Genomic DNA, 15,814 nt, shown 5'->3' with positions numbered 1-15,814 from the left:
TACAGGATAGATTGATCCAAAGGTCTCATTACCTTTGACTGCCCCCGTAAAAGGAAAGCAGTAGTTTCAGAATCAGCTTGTGAAATGAGATATGATACATGGAGCAACAAAACTCCAGCTACAGCTTATGCCAAATCCAGCTCCAGCTAAGAGTCCACACTCTGTATGGTGACTTGAATCAGGGACCCTCTGGTTCCCGACCCAACTCCCTACGGACTGAGCACTGCTGCCCCAAACCTCCTATTGCTCAATATGCCTCTGCCTTTGCAAGTCATGTTATCATTCAGAGTTAGTTTTAGAGATGTGTGTCAATATATTGTGTATGGAACGCAGTTAAACAAAGTTTCTCTACACACCCTTTCTTTTTTTCTGCAGTTTGACTGTCAGAACTGCAGATGATCAGCAGGGGTCACTCTTGGCATCTCTTCTCATAGGATGGTTAAAAGATTATTTTCTCACTTTTCCCATCTAATTCAGTCTATTTAAACACAGATTTACAGATATACAGCTGGAACCCGTCACACAAGTCCTAACACTAACCCCTAACTCTAACAGGGTCCTTCCACTGATTTTAAACATCAAAATCAGTTCACTTGTATTTTAATGTATTGCTGTCTTTAGATGGTGTTTGAGAAAATAACCACTAAAGTTTGCATTATAAACTGGGAGCCTGGAGTTTGAGTTTGATACGGCCATTTACCAAACTAGCAGAGAGACTATCAAGTTGCATTTTGGGAAGTTTGTGATCCAGTGTTTTTGGAGCTTTGCTCATACTAGAAACTAAAAGTCAGGATAACTTGGCCTTTGCTGCATCCGTTTTGACCGTTAATTTCACCTTAAGTCCCCCAATTTGGCAAGACAATCCCATGAAGTGCTGAATCTACTATATTTCAGAATTTAAAGCCAGGGGTGTCTACCTGAGCTGTAAACCCTCTGTAAATACAGTACTATGAAACATCATTGACCTGCATGGAGGAAACATAGTACACATTCTCTCATGCTGATTTGCTGATTAGCGAAAATTGGTCTGATTAGATGGTCAGTCAGTAGACAGAGAAAGATGGAACACCTTTCAAACATGAGTGCCATGATTAGTCCTCAGAATTGTCTCTGTCCCTTTAAGCGACACTGTAATCCAACAGGCTTAACAAAGTATGTTAAGTCCAAACAACCGCTATTTCATAATATGACCAAGGCTTGTGGGAGGTTGAAATCTGTTTGTGAGCTACTTTTGGCTTATGCAGATTTAACTGTTATAAAGTTGTCAATAGAAGCGCTGTCTTGATTGTCTAACCAAATCTAACATTTCTTCATTGCAAACAGAGCGTAATCACGTCCTTAAGGAAAATACCACTGATAAGGTTAAAACAATAGTATCACTAGCCAGTATTATCCAATCTAGTCTTGTAATGTCCAAACTATGTCTGAAAGGTGCTGATATATGTTTTTGTAACCTTTATCGTATTACCTTAAGTTGCCAGGTGTTCTTGTTGATTTCAAACTGAAGGATCCTGAAAAGTGTGCACTAAAATCCTATAAACAACAAAGATGAATACATAAGGGAACTTTGTCCTTTTGAGGAATGTATCCATCTCATTGAAACTAATAATCAGCTGCATCTTTTAACATGCAAGAACAAAACCCTTTTTACTCTTCATAATCTAGTATGACGCTGGTTTGAGGTTTGCATAAACACTCAAGGATTAGTTCTACATGTCTTTGTGTTGATCAGGAAACTGCAGACAACATGTTGATATCAACTGATGATCTTTTCATTTAAAGGTCCAACAGCTCTCTGGTTTTACTAGTTCTGGGTTCTTTAGCACAGATTTACAGCTGTGTTCTGGGGAATAGATGAACTCTTAACAATGAAACTTTGTGTGAACAGGGTTCACTTCACACAGACTACATTGTCAGTTGTTGAGTTTGGGCAGCACAACTGAGGCATTCATGAGCCACAGCTTGAAGCTGAGCCCCTCAATGATGTGGCCATGCCGACTAGGGCACTTTAAGGGTGGGTTTATGCATTTATGCTTTAGGTGTCTTGATGATTGTACTATTTAAGCCAATATGGTCTTCAGAAAAAGGGGTGAATCACAGTATTTGGTCCTGATTTCATGATGGTTACTCAACACAGTGAGGAGGTGTAATCTCCTGGCTTTTTTCATTGGCTGTGAGAGCAGCATTCTTCCTGGCTCTCCTGTATTAATCAACAGGCAGGGACACGCTCGGCCCATCTGACAGCAGCACAGTCGAGCAGGTGTTATACAAACAGCAGACTGATTTATTCACTTGAATTCATTTGAACAAGAGGACAGGAAGCTGGGAAGCTATGCTGTCTGCCCTTACAATTTTCCCTAAAATATGCTGCCAAGAAATGCCACCTTACTGGAGCAGCCATCAGATGCACCTTTGATCACAGGCAGCGTAACATGTGAACATAGCCTACTGTGTGTTGATGGGCACATGACACAACTGCATGTAGGCTGGTTGTAGTCTTGGAGTGATTCAACACAGTTGTGTAATAAATACAGTGTACTGACAAGCAATTATTTACATGAACCAGGGAAACAACAATCAATAGAGCTGTAGTATTTCCATATAGTGGTTGTCAAAATGTCTATATGGGCTAATTGAAAGTATAAATAAACAGGGAATAATACAAAATACCATAACGTGTTGTAAGGCCAGATAAAATTTTAGTTTTTTGTGTTGATTTCCGATTCAAGGGATAGGCCTACTGTGATTTTATTTGAATATTCAACAGGTTTGTAATGGGCTAGGTTTTATGCCAACGGACAGGTGTTATTGCTATTTTCTAAAGAATGGTTTACATTTGTTTCCTAGATAAAAGCTGCAAACACAGGTCTCCTCTAGCTGCTCTCAGTGGCTGTGGTGAAGCAAACACACGTTTATTCTAGCAGCTCTCAGTGGATGTGGTGAATCAAACGCAAGAGCAACATCAGCAGCAGTGAACTGCTGTCTGTGTGTGTCAATCACGTTTCTCTCCCTGCCCCCACTCATTCCCTATCCCAAAAACAGTTGTGTGTGTTAGAGAGAGAGAGAGAGAGAGAGAGAGAGAGAGAGAGAGAGAGAGAGAGAGAGCATTGCTCAAGGCAACAGGGTGCACACGCAGACGCGTCATCTGTCCCATTTGCTGCACCTTTAGCAACGTCAAGTCGGCAGACTGTTACCGGATAGGGATCAGACATTCCTAAAAAATAAGAGTCTAAAATTATAATCACATATGCTAATATTAAAGTAAGTATACTTGTTGTAATGTTTATATTTTTATTTTTATTTCCAATTGCCTGAGGGAGCGTATGTATTTGCTTTTAATATATATCAACATGTAATGTAACGAAAGAGGAAATCAGGGCCATTTGAGTATTTTATTTGAATTCTTATTTAAATGCATATTATTTAAATTATTTATATTATATTATTTATTTATATTACCTTAAATTAATAAGTTGAATATTTCTGCTTCCTTGATGCAAATTAATAACCTAGCCATCTAACTTTATAAGCCCAGTCAAACGTGCAAAAAAAGAGAAAGCTATGTCAATATTCAATCGTTGTTCAAATTTGTTAAGCTCACCAATCTTTTCCAACGCTCGCTGGCACTGCAGCCAGGAGAAAACATGTTTATCTGCCCGGTAAAAGCTTTAACTCTTTTGATGCGTTTATGAGGGTTTTATTATGAAAGTCATGACCGGAGTCTCTTTGATTTGATTTACTGAGTCCTGACAGAGCAATGCGCGCAGGGAAGGTTGGCTACAACCATTCGTTTCGTCAAACCACTCCCTTGAGCTGTCGACAGAGCCACCCTTCACTTACCGAGAACCATTCCAAAGTGTGTTTGTTAACTCGCTAGAAAACGTAGAAAAAAGTCAATATATATTGATCTATACTACTGTCCGGTCGAAGTTTGAACTCTCGGAAACCACTTGAAACTTTTTGAACTCGGACCTGTGCCAGCCGGAGAAAGCATGGTGCTAAAATCGGAAGACGGAGTAGGTGAGTGAAACAGTCAAGGAACACTTTTCTTCGTCTAAATGTCGTTTAAATGTCTTCACAGCAATGTGTTTAGTTGATAACGTGTTATTCAGACGTATAGGACACTGCGTTTATGGGTGAAAGTTTCAGGTAAGTCTCAGGAAGAAAATGTGTGAAGTGAGTGCTGGGTCGTCTGGCCTTGTTTACAGTGTTTACTCTGCCGTTTGGACTATATCGTTTTTTTCTGAGCTAACTTTGGACGTCTTATCCAGAGACCGTATGGTCTCTGGTCTTATCTTATGAACCCTGTGGGCAGAACTTTATCACGCGCCTTACCTAAAAAACACATTTTGATTAAATTAAACAGCATAATAAAACAATATATAGGCCTATTGTAATGTATGGTGTCCGTCTGCAATTAATTTAGAAAATACAAATTAATTTAAAAAAAAACTCAATTTTTAAGTCAAATAAGTAAACAAATAAATAAAAAAGACTATGTTGGATCACTATGTTATTTTATGTTTGTTAAATGGTATTAGCATATTGCCCCAGTTTGTCAGTCTTTGCAGATGGCAATTTTAGCACTGTGTGGTTTTTCTTAACCACACTTTGAAACATTTACACATTTAATATTTTGCTGGCCCTTGGTGCAGAACACAATATAGCAGCTTTTCCCTTGGGGAGAACATCTTCAGTGTCAGTTTTCAGTGACTGCTGAGCTATAAGCAGCAACAGGTGCGAGAGCAGTTAGTCCTCCAGTATCAGCAGCATGGCCGCAAAACATTGTCATTCGTGTAACATTCCAGTTTTCTTTATTTTTCCTGCCTTTTGAGTAGAGTTTCTTAATTGAAATCCGTATATTATCCTCACAAAAGCCCATTCCAACAGCTGTACTATGTAGCTGCAATTCCTTTACATGCGGTTATTATTATTTTTTATTACCACAGAGTGAATGACTATATAATAAATGAGTGTACAGCCTTTGAAGACAGACGTCCTTTTGTTGTTGATCATCATGACGCTTTCATCTCTTTGGCTTGGTTAGCCTGGCAGCATTAATTAGCACCCTCGACTTGCGTCACTGTTAATCTTGTTAGAGAACAGTGAACAGCTGACTGACTGATCCTGTTATGTGCTGCTGCTTTTTTGTTCTGCTGATGGAGAGGGAGAACTTAGTGCCCCCGTGGCTGAGTCTGGCTAGCACACCGCTGCATTGTGTTTACAGGGATGAGAGATGAGATGGAAACAGTCAATTCTCCTTGAGTCCATTTGTCTCTGCCGTTTTAGAGGTGGGTGGTCTGGGAAGTTAAAGTAGTTGTCACTAATGGTTCCCTAATGAGCGGCGCTGAGAGCTCTAATGGGCCCTCCAGAACAATGTGCCCTGCCTGGCACTAATGCCCCGGTGGTTTGATAACCGTCATTTTCTCCACCTAATCATATTTTAGCCTTCTTTCTGTATCGGTTGCAGCCCTCCTTTGCTCACAGGCCAGTGTTTATTCTGCACAGTTACTATACTATAATCCAATTATTGGACAAATGTGAATTTACTACACAGTGCAGTAAGGTTTTTAGTCTCATGTTTGGTAGCTCAGTAGGCTGCATTGCTGAAATGTTTTATGGCAGAAAGAGGCAGGAAAACAATGGTATATAGTATTTTAACCACTGCAACCTGTCACAGTAATGTTTAGCTAGATGTACCGCTGCAATCAATATTTTTATGGTTTAATTTTTTTATTAATTAAATAATCACTTAGATTACAACAGAACGTCAAAAATAAGAATGGTCCAGCACAGGTTGTCAGAGCCAAAAGATATTTTTAAGAAAAAATTAGTTTTATTAGCAGCCAGTTATTTTTTGATTAACTATAAAAAAACAAACGAGGGAAAGCAAAGCTTTTTAGATTGAACAAATATGTTTCATTAGCCAAAATCATGTAGCTTTGTCCAGGACTAAATTTGAGCCAAAACAGTTAATTGATAAATGAAATGGAAAAAAAATCCCAAAACATTTGGTTTAAGTCATTTATTGGGAGCAAATTTTAAATATTGGCTGGTTCAAGTCTCTCAAATATGAGAATTTACTTTTCTCCTCTCTTTTATTCGATTGCCAGTTTAATATCTTTGAATTTAAAGTGTTAGTCAAAACAAAACCTATTTCACTTTTTCACCTTGGGCTCTGGGAGGATGTGTTATTCACTATTTTTACTCATAAAGTCAATACATTTAGCTGTTGATGCCGTTGACAGTTATTGCTGATTTGCATGGGAGCTGTTTTTGTTCCAACGAGCTTGTAATCAAGCAGTACTGTGAGAACCGTATCCTCTGTGTTCCACAAATAGGTCAACCAGTCTTGAACTTTAAAATGTGAGAGGAGATGCTGTAGAGAAGACTGTGGCAGGGGTTTGCCAGCCACTTTGCACCTATGATTCATTTTGGTAATGATCTAGCACTCAATTTTTCCATTTCTACTTCTGCCATGTGCATTTTATCCTGCAGTTCATTCCTTTCTCTCCTCTTCCAGCACTGCTTTGAGTGACTTTCAGGTTTCTTTGCAGCAGGTATAGACATGCCTGGAGTCCTTATCTTCATACAGGCCAAAACTCTGTGATTGGTCCTGTTTAGGGCCCAGAAAAAGTAAAATGGCTCTTAGCAGGAGCCCCATAGCAACATAATTTTGAAGGAGCTTGAAGGAGTGTGGTCTGGTTGGGCTTGGGTAGTCTGCTCAACATTATTTGTGTATATTTGTTTTGGACTGCAGGAAAGTAATGCAAAGCTGAAAGCATCAGTGCATTACATTCTATGCTTTGCTCCTGACATAACTTGTAGATTTGTCAACTTATTTACTATTTGTATGGTGTGTGTGTTGTCTCTTTTTGAAAATGCAAAATGATGCATTGAAAAGGATCTGGCACCATAGAACTTTTCTCAAAGAGATAAACAATGCATGCTGAAATGTTGGAATCATTTTGTTTTTTTGTCAGATAACAGTTGAACATGCATGCCATCATGTTGTAATAGAGCTCAAGGATGAAAGTTATGAAGGAAGAAAGGCTATTTCCCCACAGGATGGGTGGGTTTAGTCACAGATTTTACTCTTCCCCTGAAGTATGAAAATGGCTCACAAACAGGAAACGGAAAGTTTGACAATATACTTGACAGGAAATGACATCCCATGGCTTGTGTGTGGGTTAAAAATTCACTTATAACACACTTCTTTCCTACAAAAAAAGCAATACAGAAATAGAATGAAAGAAAGATTAGTGGCTCTTCCAGCTTTCCCATCATGTGTTTTCTGTGCATGTGTGTGTTTTACTAGCGAGAGAGGATGTTGATAGTAGGACAGCCCCGATAAGAATCAAGACCAGCAGTATCGGAGGACAAAGGCATGCATTGTGGGTAGAAATAGCACTTCCGCCTTTGAGGAAAAACATTGAAAAGGGTTCACATTGTCCTATCAAAACAATTAATGTTGATAAATGGCAATAAAACAGTACAGAGATTATTGAACAAAGCTTATCTTTTGTGTTCATAGTGATGGATTGTATGTCTGTGTCTGCGTGCAGCTGCAGGATGTTTATGCTGTGGAATCATCTGTATGTTTGCCTTACACTGAAGCTGTGTTTAGGGGATTTTACAGCAGCCTCAACACAGCTAGCAGACGGACTCTGAACCGTTTCTGAGATGTTCATGTTCTCTCGAGCAATAGTCATAGGAATCCCGTGACACTATAGTGAGGCATACACCTGATCTGACTCATATAAATACAACAATACCGGGTTGTTTTTGTGGGACAGACGTGGCTCTACAATTTGGGATGGATTTGACCGTGCAGTGTAGTGGTTCTAAACCTGGGGGTCGAAACCCCACAAGATTAATCCACAGGGTCACAAGATGATTGAAGGGATAAGAAAGATATACATATATCTGTTAAGTTAACTTTTAGATTTTTCAAATTGAACAACCTGAGAAGAAGAAATCCGTCTTTGTTTGTACAGCATTGGGGGCAGGTCTGTCCAAACAACAACCCTAAAGCGATGAGCTGACAGAACTGACACTGCGGGGGCGTTTTTGGTGGAGTTGTTTATCTAATAGTTGACTTGGAAGAAAGCGAATGTTTTGACAATAAACTACTTCAACACAACAGTATGTGGAGTTAAACTGGATGGGCCCAATAACCTCTGAATAGTTTTACTTGTTGTTAAATTGAAATGTGAGCGGCAGCCAACGAGGGGAGCGTTATGTCGGCAGGATAATTGAAAGGGCAACATTGTGCGTCTGCCCTATTTCTGATACCGTGGCGGTATAGATTTTGCCATGGCCGGCTGCCACAGCAAAATCAACGCTGCCAGAGAAAGTGTCAAGTTCAAGTTTATTGTCATATGCACCTTTACTACAGAGTACCACAGTAATGAAATACAATATGTCAATAGTAACAGTCCAAGCACAGTAGACATAGTGACTAAGTTCAGACCACAGCCCTCCTTCCTGCTGTGCCAGCATTCAGTAACCTTATTACCTGGTGGTAATTTGTCAGATCATGATCTACATTTTATAAAATGTATGTTTTTAAAAGAGTAATTAACAATACTGATAGTGATAGCATGACCAAGTGAAGGTTTTCCTGTCACATTTCGTTATGGACTTTTTATAAGTCTAATGTAGGTATATGTATATATCTATCTCTCATCACTTGTCATAACTGGGTATAACCTACACAACACATGGATCCCATACTGACACTTGGCACAGGAAACTCTGTCACTGTGGGACTGCAGAGAGCAGACGGGACAGCAGAGGGCTCCAGGTTGACTCATAGAAACATACAGACATGAGGCAAGAGATCACATCTGCTCTGGGATGCAGACATACCCAGGGCATGTATACACTCATGCTGTAAAAACTTGAGCCACGACAGGGAGGAATGCTGGGAACATTGTGCAATCTTTTGGCATGCATCTTTAGCATTGGGATAATGTTCATGCACTAGTCTCAACAAAAACATGCACGGTTGTCTTTAGGAGGGACTCCATTGTTAAACTGGATTTTGGGAGGGATAACGATTGCATTACTGTCCGCATCACTGATCAGTGGTGAAAAGACCTGGCTTAAAGTGGTGACTCATACCTACAGCTCATGACTTCCTCACTGTGGTGACTGGATGTGTCCAAAGAAGAATTAATACATAGAGTGGGGAGACGTATTTGATACACTGCCGATTTTGCAGGTTTTCCTACGTACAAAGCATGTAGAGGTCTGTAATTTCAGTAATCCAGAAAATCACATTGTATGATTTTTTTAAGTAATTAATTTGCATTTCATTGCATGACATAAGTATTTGATCACCTACAAACCAGTATAAATTCCGTCTCTCACAGACCTGTTAGTTTTTCTTTAAGAAGCCCTCCTGTTCTCCACTCATTACCTGTATTAACTGCACCTGTTTGAGCTTGTTAGTTTGAGATGACAGTCAATTTCTCTCAATCTGGGGCTCCATGCAAGATCTCACCTCGTGGGGCATCAATGATCATGAGGAAGGTGAGGTATCAGTCCAGAACTACACGGCAGGACCTGGTCAATGACCTGAAGAGAGCTGGGACCACAGTCTCAAAGAAAACCATTGTTTGGTCTGATTAGACAAAAATAGAGCTTTTTGGTCTAAACTCCACTCATTGTGTTTGGAGGAAGAAGGATGAGTACAACCCCAAGGACACCATCCCAACCGGGAGGCATGGAGGTGGAAACATTCTATCAGTGTAATCCTATCATTAGAGCTTGGGTTAAACACCAATATTTGTAATTGTATTTGTCTTCATTTCATGAATACAATTGAGAGTAACCACAATTCTCTCTCCCTCTCTGAAAGAGGGGGAGAGAGAGGGAGGGAGGGAGGGAGAGAGAGAGAGAGAGAGAGAGAGAGAGAGTCAGTGATAGCTGAGCTGATAGCTGTGCAGTTTAGGAAACCCGGCAACATCTCTCTCCCTGACTGGAGGAGGAGCAGGCTCCTTCTCTCCATCACTTGACATGTGGAAGTCCGGCTGTTCTGCTTTAAGCCACAGGAGATGACAGAAAAAGGGACTGCTGGGTCTTTTTATATCAAGAAAGAGAGATGAGGTGGAGTAGAGAAAGAAGAGCATCTCTCTGAACAGACACAAAATCAACACTTTGGAGGATTTCTCTCACAGGTTAGCACATACATTTGCTGGCACTCATGTTTTTATTTATTAAATTGATCTTGTGTTGTTTTCAACAGGTCTGTTTGTGTAGCTTGTCATTTCTGGTACTTTTCTGTCATGTGGATCAGTTTTCATCAACTCTGTCCACCCCCATCCACACTTTGAGTAGAATTGAAAATTAAATCAGCAAAGCTGGGTTAAATGTATGCTACCCAGATATAATCAGCTTGGATGAGAATTATTTAAAGTGCAAGTGATTTGACCTTTCATTTGCTGGGCTCTCCTGTCATTCTCCAGCCTGTTTTGTTGTGATTTGAGTAAGAGGTAGAGCCTGTCGGCGCCCAACCACAAGATTGGTAGTTCGATCCGTATGTGGCTGTCCACTCTTCCTAATGCTGAGATGGGTTAAATGCAGAGATTGAATTACACTACATTGTACTGTACGATTGTGTGTGACAAATAATAAGTTGTTTCTTCTTCTGACTGTGACATTTGAGAAGATTAAGTACTGGTGCAGCAGGCCAATGAATGTGTTGATGAGTGTGGTGCTGTCAGTGGGGGTGAGCAGAGGCGTGTCTGTATGAATTGGCAGGGATGGTATAAAGATGTATATTTCTCTCCAGGATCATATATCTGAGCAGTGAAAGTGCAACCAGAGGCAAAGCTTAATGACTCTGGCTGCAGAAGTATGACTGCGATTTTACTTTATTATGAAACTCAGTGGCACAAAAGTAAGCTGGGATGACCAACAAAAAAATGTAGAGCCTGGACAAAAGTAAAGCCAAGTATGCTGAGGCGATCAGTCCCCCTGCCTGGGCCTTGTTGAGGAATGTCCTAAGAGGCCACTTGCAGACACAAAGGGAAAGCTGTGATCGTCCCACTGCTCTTTTCCACTGTCTCTGTGTTCCCCTGCCTTACGCTGTCCCACGCCTCCCCGGCCAAACACAGGGTTCCTTCTCTTGTTATCTCTCATCTCTCAGTCCCCCATGCACCCCCTCCCACCCTCAGGCCAGGTCAGTTTCAATGCTTTGTGGCTTTTGATCCATAACTAGTGGTCCTTCTCATCCTATTTCAAGTTCTGTTTTGTGTTTGGCAATAATGGATCTGGAGGTTAGAGATGAACAACTTATTTTGGCCAGGTGCCCATATTAAAGACTGGCATTCCTTTACAGCCCCTGCACCCCCTTGGTACAAGCTGTCTGGTTCAGAGGATGAAGGGGTATGTGTTGGTTTTATATATGAGGGAGGATCCCCATGGGGTTTACTTTAGTAATGAGATTCAGATCAAAGATCAGTGGATGAGACGTCTCCCAATGGTCACGATTTAAATCATCCTTTATTGTTCAAGCAGCAATAACAGGAAAGATCAGAAAGCTTGGAGCCATTTTAACAGATCTTGGTGCACTCTTCTGTTTTGCCCATTCTAGCTCACATAATTGATTGTGTGCATGTGTTTTTTGCTGAATGCATTAAAGTTCATCATAAAATTGACTTCAGCTGACACTTTTGGTTTAGGCTAGGGGTTGATTGACTGGAACCTAGAGGGACTTGGGGGGGTGTAAAGGGTGCATTTTGCAGTTTAAATTGAACTATCTATAAAACTATAAGGACAAAGGCAGTACAGCAGATACATCAGCCTTAAGAAACAGGGGGAGGGAAGGAGGGAAGGGGAGAGGGTGGAGAAGGGCTGGAGAAAACCGATAAGATTGGCTAGGAACCAAAAGAGAGGAGTGTACAAAGGAGTAGAGAGAAGAAATAATATAGAATAAAGAATACAAGTAATTAAACACAATGTAAAGTGTGTGTGAGGACCGGATGGATGGTTTTACTTTTGCAAAGATATTGAGGAAAGAAGATTAAGCAACTTTGCAGGCAGCAATTTCTGCTATTGGTGTCATCCATCTGCCCCGATCAGTGCATGCACTTCATTAAAATGTAATTATATACAGGCACACAGACACATGGCGGCAGAAATGGTGTGGATCTCTTTGCAAATTCCTTTAATCAGCAGATCATAGGCAGCGTAAATATATTCATTGATGTCTCCATGTAGTCAAGTAGCTATAGAGGGAATAGATCCAGTGTAATACTAACTTGTGTTCACCTGTATGTGTATCTTGTGACCCTGTTTAGTTGCTGTGTCACTAGGGGCAGCCTATGGGAGGAGCTTATTTAACTTTTTTTTTTTTTTTGAGTCCTTGTGAACTAAGAGCAGCTCCCTAAATTGGGTCAAATCTGCAGGGAAGGGGGTTGAGAAATCCTACAAGCACTCAAGAATTCTAATTTCCTTATTTTCCAAGTAGAGTTCTTCAGTGATCTGGTTGGAAATAAGACGTCTACCTCTTCTGCCAGGATGGCAATCAGAATGTGTATTAGCGGGCTCTGCCGCTGTGGGAGAAAGAGCTATAATTGGTCTCTCCCCTGATGTCTCCTCCCCAGTGCTCTCTGCTGACCCAGCCCTTACTAAAAACTACTTTGCCCATCTAGGAACTCTGCAGATGCTCTAGAAGCAAGGGAAAAGGACAAACACTTTCAGACTGTGAAATTGAATTTAGGGCTCAAATGAAGCATTGTAGTAAGTTACAAATATTGAAGGCACACGTTTTGCAAGAAGGGTTTATGTAAAACAAAATGCAGTTGTAGTAGGGGAAAGGGATAGACTGGGTAAACCCCGCCCACTCTGCCGGAGATTTGATTTCACCCTGCAGCTCGGTCTGGAAACCTGCATGTTTAATTCTCCTACTTCAGTTCACAATTTTGCGGGAACCAATCACAAACTGGCTTATCTACCTGGCGCGCTATTGGGGGGTTTAACACAATGACGATAGAGAAGCGACCAAGCTGCTTCTTGTTTACCTTTGACATAGCAGCCACTGAACGCCACCGAAGCGCAGCAACCCTGTGATGCCCCTGTCACTTCTACCTCACCCGAATCGTTGTCTGATTGATTGAAAGACTTTCCAGTTGTGTACAGAATCATTTGAACTATGCTTGTTGGTCATGCCTCTTGTGCAGAGAAAATACAGAGCAGACTCCCCAGACCAACGCTCAATCTCAGGTATATTGAGCTTGGCTTGGTCTGGTCATAGCCAGACTAGGATAGGGATGCTGTAATTCAGTGGGCACCCTGATAATACTCAAAGGAACGTATTGAGTGTTTTATAAATTTAATTATTAAAAATTAAAGAGCACTACGTAGTAAAGGTGCCAGGACACGGCAGGCCAAATCTCAGAATATACTGTCCCAGATTAGGCAAAAGGGCACTTGTATTTTGCTCTCCACTTGTATGGTTCCAAATCACTTTGCACCAACTTGTTGTTGGCAAGTTTTTTAGCCCAGTATTGGCTACATCAAGACTTGATGTAAGTATAACCGAAGAGGTAATTTTAGTACCATGTTATTGCTCCTGTAAATGTCCTGCATTGATTCCTGATACTGACTTTGGTTAACAATCTATTTGAAACATTTTTGCAGGGAAGTAATGGCTTTAGTCTGTATATCACTCTGCACAGTTCCAGTCAGATGGTGTTAGTGTTGGAAGTTAAACCAAAAAGCAAGTTACTGAGCGCTGACACAGCGCCAGGCACAGCATGAGACTTACAGTCTGCCCAGGGCGTCGGTGTGTGTGGGTGTTATGTATGTGTCCAAATGTGAGTGCACGTGAATGTAGTGTACCCTGGTCTATGTGCATGACTGCACTCCTTCCACACACGCCTCCAAGTGAATGTGATTCCTTTGAATGACCTGCTTTCCACACAGCGTGAGTCCCCACAGGAGTAAAGTTATGGGCGGCCCGTGTTTGTCCTTCAGCCTGTGGAAATCGCTACTGTACATATTGCTTTGGGCTCTCTGCTTCTGAGAGACTCCAGGAGTCCGATATAAACAAGGCATATGAGGAGTGTTGCATGTTGTGGATGTGCATATTGCAACATTGAGGGGGGAAAACCTAACATTTCCTCTCATATAATGTACTGTTTAAATCTTATTGAAGTAATTAGCTTTTAGAAAACATATTTTCCCCATCACTCTTTCTTGACCCTATTTACCCTGTCTTTCTTCTGTCTATGTCATTTCCTGTCTCTTTCTGATGACGGTCTCTTTTCATTGGCCTTACCAGTGCAGACGTTTGCTGAATGACAGCCAAGCAGCACTCAGCATTTACTTAAGTGGATGGGTTCCCCCCTCATCTGCTGTGTTCTGGGAAATGCACCCACTTGTTGCCCACTTCTGGCAAATGCACGAGGGGCCTTTCCCTATTCTGATGTGGCTTGATTTTTTTTTTTACGTGGAGTCAGGAAGGCAGTGATGTAAATCTTGTTTGGCTCCTTGAGTAAGTCTGATCGTGTGGGTGACAACCTGATGACATGTGGGGTGGCAGGGTAGAAGTCCTGCCCTTTAATTCTTATACTAGGGTGTCATCATGAACATGCTCTGCTGATTGGCTAAGATACTGATTTCCTACAAGCTCCTCTGCTTCTTTTGAAGAAGGCAAGTGAACAAATGATTACAATCCTAAAATAGTAACATTCGTTTGCTCAGTTTCTTTTTAATGATAGTCCCCTTCAGCTCTTCAGTCCTTTACTTTGTGGTTCTCCTTTAAAGGTCCCATGACATGGTGCTCTTTGGATGCTTTTATATAGACCTTAGTGGTCCCCTAATACTATATATGAAGTCTTTTTCCCAAAATTCAGCCTTGGTGCAGAATTACAGCCACTAGAGCCAGTCCCACAATGAGCTTTCCTTAGTGAGGAGGAGAGAGGGGGGGGGGCAAGGTGGAGGCTGTGGATGTGGCCTTGACCAACTGCCACTTTGCTTGTTTGAAAGCCATGATGTCTCTCTCTCGTGGATGGGCCAAATTATCTGTGTGGGCAAAGCAGAGAAAGGGGAGGTGACCTTGGCTCTTATGACCTCATAAGGGGCCACATTCCAGATTGGCCGATCAGAGCTTTCATTTTCTCAAAGGCAGAATAGGATACCCAGGGCTCGTTATACTCTTATCACTATTTCTAGCCACTGGGGGACCATATGCAGGCTGGGGGAACTCCTATTAATGTTAAAAATCTCATGAAGTGAAATTGTTATGCCATGGGACCTTTAAGACAGAAATACTGTGGTTGTGTTGGGCCATCTGTCTTGTTTTGTGTGGCGTGGCTCCCTTCAGCAACTGCCAGCTGCCCAACCTGACTTCATATTTCCAGAAAGGTAATGTACTTTCTGTTTTAGGCTGGTCCTTTCTGTTACTCTTGTTTCTGTTGTTGAACGCACGGCCTGTTCTGGGTTTACTCAACGTGACATCAACTTGTCTAGTCGATAGGGAGATAGAGAAAGAACAAGATAGAACACATATTCTCAAACCTGTCAGGACTTTGTTTCATTACAAATTACAAGTTTTCAGTTACATTTTATTTTGTAAATTCGGAGTTCATGTCCAGGACAAGTTAACAAGACTTTTGTTGCTGCACCATTCTCGTTTTGTCTGCTAAACTTAGCTTAGGGGCCGCTAAAACAACCGGAACCTCACAGTGATTGGTAACCGGCTCACAGACGCCTGTCGGCTAAACTTACTATGGTGTCGTCTTTATTGAAGCCAAAATGTATCCAAATGACGTACACAGTGTTTTTTGTTGTTGGTATAAGC

The 15,814-nt window shown here is 41.2% G+C and overlaps 1 protein-coding gene across 3 annotated transcripts in view; it reads left to right on the top strand.

Annotated features, from left to right (window-relative positions):
* The window catches only part of LOC116707110 (cytohesin-1), a 41,098-nt gene that overhangs the window by 8,919 nt on the left and 16,365 nt on the right, over positions 1-15,814 (top strand). The window contains exon 1 of one of the 3 annotated variants that reach the window (XM_032544284.1): positions 3,749-4,020. The exons of the other annotated variants lie outside the window; for them this stretch is intronic. Within the exon in view, the coding sequence (XP_032400175.1) occupies positions 3,993-4,020 (28 nt within the window). The 5' untranslated portion in view covers positions 3,749-3,992. Of the gene's footprint in view, positions 1-3,748; positions 4,021-15,814 lie in introns of those variants that run through there. 3 annotated transcript variants of the gene reach the window in all.

This window comes from Etheostoma spectabile, chromosome 19 (genome assembly GCF_008692095.1).
Source record: "Etheostoma spectabile isolate EspeVRDwgs_2016 chromosome 19, UIUC_Espe_1.0, whole genome shotgun sequence".
Lineage (NCBI taxonomy): Eukaryota > Metazoa > Chordata > Actinopteri > Perciformes > Percidae > Etheostoma > Etheostoma spectabile.
This window is presented reverse-complemented; position numbering and strand designations above follow the sequence as displayed.